Source organism: Rhagoletis pomonella, unplaced genomic scaffold (assembly GCF_013731165.1).
Source record: "Rhagoletis pomonella isolate Grant_MI unplaced genomic scaffold, Rhpom_1.0 Rhpom_scaffold_00006, whole genome shotgun sequence".
Taxonomy (NCBI): domain Eukaryota; kingdom Metazoa; phylum Arthropoda; class Insecta; order Diptera; family Tephritidae; genus Rhagoletis; species Rhagoletis pomonella.
Window position 1 is genome coordinate 53,412,770 of NW_023458560.1, and position 5,814 is coordinate 53,418,583.

The following is a 5,814-nucleotide window of genomic DNA, read 5'->3' on the forward strand; positions in this document are numbered from 1 at the left end:
GATTTTCTACCGGGACGAATTAAAAGTTTTGATCTAGCTCTATTTTTTGAAGCGCAATTGAAGGTATGATAAAGATACATATCGAAATACTTTATTTTTTTAGCTTTTTTTCAAATCGCTTTAGCATAAGTGTCCACTTTCGCCCCCAGCGCTGCTTACTTACCATACCTTTATCCCATCAGCGGCGCAGATAAGAGCTGGTACCATATTGCTCAAGGCTGAACTGAAACTAAAACAGTATATAGAGTTTACATGCCCTTTTCCTGGTCGTAATACAAAGACACAATTCCGCGAAGTGCAGCTAGGCTATAACAAAAGTCATGTTGAGTTGCAAGAATTCCAAATTCCCTCCCTTCTCGAACAGTTAAAGGCGAATCCGGCATATTTTCAACTTTCAGAGCAAGACACTTACTTTCAACATGAACCAGGAAAAACTCTTCGTGTACAGCTGGATTTAGATGTGTTACAGGTACCTGCACGATACCACCTAAGTGTCTGGGAGCGATTAGGTCAGTTTTGGTTATATTTTGCTTCCTTCTTCGGCATCTCTTTCTACGTGATGAATAAGATTAAAGATTATCTTTTTGGCCGACACATTATTCGAGCTTGGGAAGTTATACCTTGGAAAAAGCTTTACTGACACGGGCGTGAATGCTTAGCAGAAGATACCATTGATTTAGATGATTTCTCTACATCTGTTATGTACTAAATATAAAAAAATATATGTAGTAAAAAATACTTCTGTTCCATTCTCTATGATATGCAGAGTTCTATTAAATCAGACTTTAATAATGCATCAACTAATGTGTTTTCAATATTCAGTGCCCTTTGATAATATCAACATAAGTATGTACAAACGTAATTCTAATTGAAGTGTATTTATCATGAGACGCGTAATTGTTAAAAATGTATTCAAATTTAAAATTAGGTGAAATCAAACTACATTGAACTTAGCATTTAAAAAAAATATTGCCGCATATTATAATAGCTGTCATCGATTCGCCACTTCGCCACAAATTTTGTCTGTGAAAGCAACAACAAAGTTAGCTAGCAAGGACGATATCGAATTTGGTTGTACTGCATCGAGTTTGTTCGTTTCGACACTTGCTAACTGTTGGAGAATCGATGTCTGCTAATATAGGTGTATATTATGTGGTTGAGCATTAAACCACAAATTCAAATTCTTGTTAACCATTTTCACGCTTAATTATTCGACATAAGTATTGACACTTTGTATGCTATCATTTTTTCTGAAAAGAGGTGAAATCCAAACTTTCAGAATCGATAAGGCTTTTTGCTGACGCCGGACTCGGATCATAAGCGCGATTATCTTCAATTATTATCGTTGTATGCGGGTAGTAATCAAGTTGGACAAATAAATACCGATATTCCATTTTCCCTGACGGGGTCTATTAAAATATAATGACAAACTGTAAAACACTTAATTGAAAATTGGACATACTTCATACAAGTACCTTTCGTGATTCCAAATGCACAGTGCCTCGGTTCCGTATACCTTGAACATAGAACTGCATGCGTACATGTAAGACGCCGTTACGCTCGAAGGTTGAATGTGCAACTCGCTGTCTGCGACCACGCCGCGATTCCTCACCATATCCCTTTATTGGGGCGCCTAGTGCATCCTGCACACGTGGATCCTAGAAATAATTATTATTCGAATATTCAACTAATAGCTTTCTCATGAACTTACTTCTTTTACTAGATCGAATGCGTCGGAATAAATATTATTTGGACTAGAACTGGAAAAAAGTTCGCGGAATATTGCGTAAAATACTATGCCGGTCACCCCAACCCCAGCCAGAATTATCGCTGTGTAACTGGCAGTTTTTGTGTTTTCCTTAATTTTTTCAGCCAGAGGCCGCACGTCTGTCGATATATCAGTAGGGCCAGTGGTTTCTTGTAAAGTGCGATTGGCATTCGGATCTTCCTTCCGCGTTTGGTAAAGGGGACCCTGTGTCGTCGCAATCATGCGGCTCCATTTAACCTTCAATGTTGATGTTATGCTGGGATTCTTATGCAGCAGCTGACGTAGCACTACGAGTTGTGCCATTTCGATAATTAAGAGTTTTATATTTTATAAAACTGCGATTATAAAACTTTTATTTGCCTACGAGCTAAATTAGAATATCCCAAATAAATAAAATTAAAGTCAGCTGTAAAAATATAGGTTCCACAATCAGCTGATTCCATTAGTTGCTGCCACATTTTCTGCAATTAAACTTTAACTGAGCTCACAGAACGGAAATCTATCAAAGAACGTAAATCTATAAGGTCGGTGTTACAGGCTAACCTAATATTCGCGGCTTGCGTTTTGGTACGCATGCCGTCGACAAACAAACTTTTGTTTGCCAAATTAAATGGCGGCTGCTTAGTTTGCTCGGAGGTGGTTATGTCGAGTTTGGCACAGGGTTGCACGTTCATTATGGTTTTCATGGCTATTGCCAACACGAAATAAGAATTTCAGATGTACATAACGCGCACAATTTAAAATTTTTGTATATGACAACGCCGAATTTGCTGCAGTTTGACCAAACAAAATTAGTTTGCTGTGAGAGTCGCCAAACTCGCACTGTTGTTGTTGTTGTTGTAGCGGCTACAACAACCCCGCCCAGATCGGTTGGTATCTCAGTCGTTGTCGTCAAGTTCCACTAACGGCAACCCTAGGAAGCGTGCAGCTTCTGTGGGGTTTGTCCACAGGGACAAGGCCGTTAGGGTTGTCGGGTTTTCCGGGCATGCGAAGAGATGTTTCGATTTGTGTGGGGTCTCTCCGCATGCCGGACACTCATTCGGCACATCCTCATTCAACCTACTCAAGTAGGAGTTCAACCTGCTGCAGTAGCCGGAGCGAAGTTGTGCGAGTGTAGTGCGTGTCTCCCGAGGCAGATGAAGCTCCGTCTCGTCTATGTCCGGGGGTGGTATGCCTAGAACGGCATTCACAGGTCTAGAGTCTACATATTTCGAGACTGAGTCCCTGTGAATGCCGTTCAGGGCCTGTCTGTAAGCTGTCGGGTCCAGAGGTTGCTTAATGAACCTCTGGACTTCGTCCGTCAGTTCATATAGATGCCTCCTGACGTGCCTAGGCGAGGGCTCCTCTGCAAGCAGCTGTCTGCTTGGGTGGCCACTTCTGTGGCTCCCGATCAGGAACTGCTTGCAGAGCATTATATTATGCTCCTTTACCGGGAGCATTTGCGCCTCGCCGTGCAGGTGGTGTTCAGGCGACATCAAGAGGCATCCCGTCGCTGTCCTAAGTGCCGTATTTTGTACCGTCTGTAGCTTCGTCCACTGCGTCCTACTAGTCCCTGGCGACCACACTGGCGATGCGTAGTTCAAAACCGGCCGGCCTATTGCCTTGTATGTTGCCAGCAACGTTTCTTTGTCTTTGCCCCAAGTACTGCCGGCTAGCGACTTGAGGACCTTGTTGCGGCTCTGTACTTTATTGACAATAGCGGTTGAGTGCGCAGAGAAGGAGAGCAGGCTGTCGAATGTTACTCCGAGTATTTTGGGGTTATTCACCGTCGGAATTGGTGTGTCATCGACGTGAATCCCCAGCGGTAGCCTGACCTCCTTCGTCCAGGTTGTGAACAGGGTCGCGGAGGATTTCGTAGGGGAGAGGGCTAGACACTTTGCAGTGAAGAAGCGAGAAAGTTCGGAGAGATAGCCGTTTACTTTCGAACACAGGTCATCAATTCCATTCCCAGTCGCCATGATCGAGCAATCGTCGGCATAGGAGACAATCGAGACTCCCTCTGGTGGTTGAGGCAGCTTTGAAATGTAAAAGTTAAACAGTAGCGGGGAAAGGACACCACCCTGAGGAACCCCCTGTTTTATTTTTCGCTGCTTACTCGTTTTGTCTCTAAATATTACCGACGAATGTCGACCACTCAGATAATTTGCCGACCACCGTTTGAGCCTCTGTGGGAGAGAGGAGGCCTCTATATCTTCTAGTAGCGTGGAATGGCAGACGGTGTCAAACGCCTTTGACAAGTCCAACGCTACTAGAATCGTTCTCTCACAGGGACGGTTACGGTTAAGGCCTCGAGTTATCTGAGTGTTTATGGCGTTAAGTGCTGTTGTTGTACTGTGCACTTTACGGAAACCATGCTGATGCTTCGCTAGGGTCAGGTGGTTTGTGAAGTACGGGAGTAGCAAGGCCTCGAGTGTCTTCGCTACCGGGGAAAGGAGTGTAATCGGACGATACGAATCTCCTTTGTTGGCAAGTTTCCCCGGTTTGACCAGTGGGACCACTCTCCCCACCTTCCAGATGTCTGGGATGATGAGAGTGGCCATTGACAGGTTGAGGACCTCCGTTAGGTACGCTACCCCCGCAGGACCCAAATTTTTCAGCATCAGCATGCATATTCCGTCGGGACCCATGGCTTTGGAGGCTTACGCCTTCCCGATGGCCACCTGAACTTCACCGCAAGTGAAAGCAAGGGGGCACAAGTTGTTGGCAGTTTGTGCAGCCTTCTGGTCACTCGACGCTTGGCTTTGTCCACCGGAGGATGCAGTATGAACTGCCGGCTAAAATAGCTCGCGCATCGCTCCGGGTCCGACGAGGCATGGTCGCCGAAGGAAATTTCGACTCTGTCGTCGTGCTTCGTCGGATTAGACAATGACCTCACGGTTGACCAAAGCTTGCTCACACCAGAGGTGAAATTACAAGTCTTCAGATGCTCCTCCCACTTCTTCCGCTTATGTACGTTTACAAGTTGCCGAATCTCCGCGTTGAGATCCCTGATACGGGGATCTCCGGGATCGGCCGGACGAAGGCTATCACGCTCATCGGCTAGAACAGCCGCTTCGGCAGGGAAGTTTGGACGTGGGTCCGATATACATCCTGCCGGTATGAAGCGAGCTCCAGCAGCAGTGATAGCCCTGCGGAACTTACGTTCACCGAGATGGACGTCGGTTGGTGTGGGGAGCGCTGCGAAGGTGTTTTCGGTAAACTCCGCGTAACCTTTCCAATCAGCTTTAGAAAAGTTGATATAGGTCCGGTGTTTGGCGGAGGCAAAGTCGGTCGGTTTATCAATCGAAATGACTATGGGTAGATGGTCTGATGCTAGAGTCAGTATAGGTCGCCACGTTATGCTGTTTATCAGACCAGCGCTGACTATTGTGATGTCTGGCGAGCTACTGCAGTTACCCATAATCCTGGTGGGTGCGTCGTCGTTCATTGTGCAGAATGTCGAATCGTCTATCTGCTCAGCCAAGTCTGTTCCCCTACGATCGTTTGACAGGCTTGAGTGCCAAAGATCGTGGTGCGCATTAAAGTCACCTACTACCATACGGTTTTCACCTCTGAGGAGCGCACCTATATCAGGGTGATATCCTGCCGGGCAGCAGGTGACAGGGGGTATGTATATGTTAAATATTTCGAGCTCGACATCGCCTGACCGGATAGCGATGCCCTGACATTCTAGGGTGGTATCCCTGCGGTCGATGTCTGCTTCGATAAGACGATACTGCACGGTGTGGTGCGTGATGAACGCTAAGCCACCACCATTATCTCGCTCGCGATCTCGACGGTGCACGTTGTACCCGGCGCAATTCAACAAAGTTGAATTGCTGTGCAACTTCGTCTCTTGGACCGCAGCTATTAATATACCATGCCGACACATGAAGACGGTTATCTCCTCAATCTTGCTCTGTAGCCCGTTACAGTTGAATTGAAGGAGCTTCATGTGGTTCGGGAGACGTGTCGTGATGTGTGGTCTAAGTGAAGTGTATGTTCTTGCCGCCGTTGGCTGTGTGTGCTGCTGAGTTGATTGCCGCCCTGTGGTGGTGGTGGGGGGG

At 46.2% G+C, this 5,814-nt stretch overlaps 2 protein-coding genes across 2 annotated transcripts; one reads left to right on the forward strand and one right to left on the reverse strand.

Annotated features, from left to right (window-relative positions):
- Positions 1-3: 3 nt before the first annotated feature.
- LOC118741982 lies at positions 4-705 on the forward strand (the record flags this gene model as incomplete). The annotated part of the gene is made up of 2 exons (XM_036473948.1): positions 4-63; positions 125-705. Coding segments are annotated over 2 exons (576 nt in total), but the record flags the coding sequence as incomplete, so codon positions are not given.
- A 47-nt stretch (positions 706-752) lies between these two features.
- LOC118740954 (mitochondrial import inner membrane translocase subunit Tim21-like) lies at positions 753-2,177 on the reverse strand. Its single transcript, XM_036472726.1, has 3 exons — positions 1,712-2,177; positions 1,476-1,658; positions 753-1,409 (listed from the first exon to the last, which is right to left on the reverse strand). The coding sequence occupies exons 1-3, from the start codon at positions 2,069-2,071 to the stop codon at positions 1,242-1,244; spliced, it is 711 nt and encodes a 236-aa protein (XP_036328619.1). The 5' UTR covers positions 2,072-2,177; the 3' UTR covers positions 753-1,241.
- Between the last annotated feature and the right edge of the window lie 3,637 nt (positions 2,178-5,814).

Bases quoted from the DNA above. Each gene is read 5' to 3' on its own strand.
- LOC118740954 (XM_036472726.1), bottom strand. From the start codon at position 2,071: ATGGCACAACTCGTAGTGCTACGTCAGCTGCTGCATAAGAATCCCAGC. The intron at 1,659-1,711 runs GTAAGTTCATGA...AATTATTTCTAG, and splicing joins CATTCGATCTAGTAAAAGAA to GATCCACGTGTGCAGGATGC. The intron at 1,410-1,475 runs GTACTTGTATGA...ATATTTTAATAG, and splicing joins TGCATTTGGAATCACGAAAG to ACCCCGTCAGGGAAAATGGA.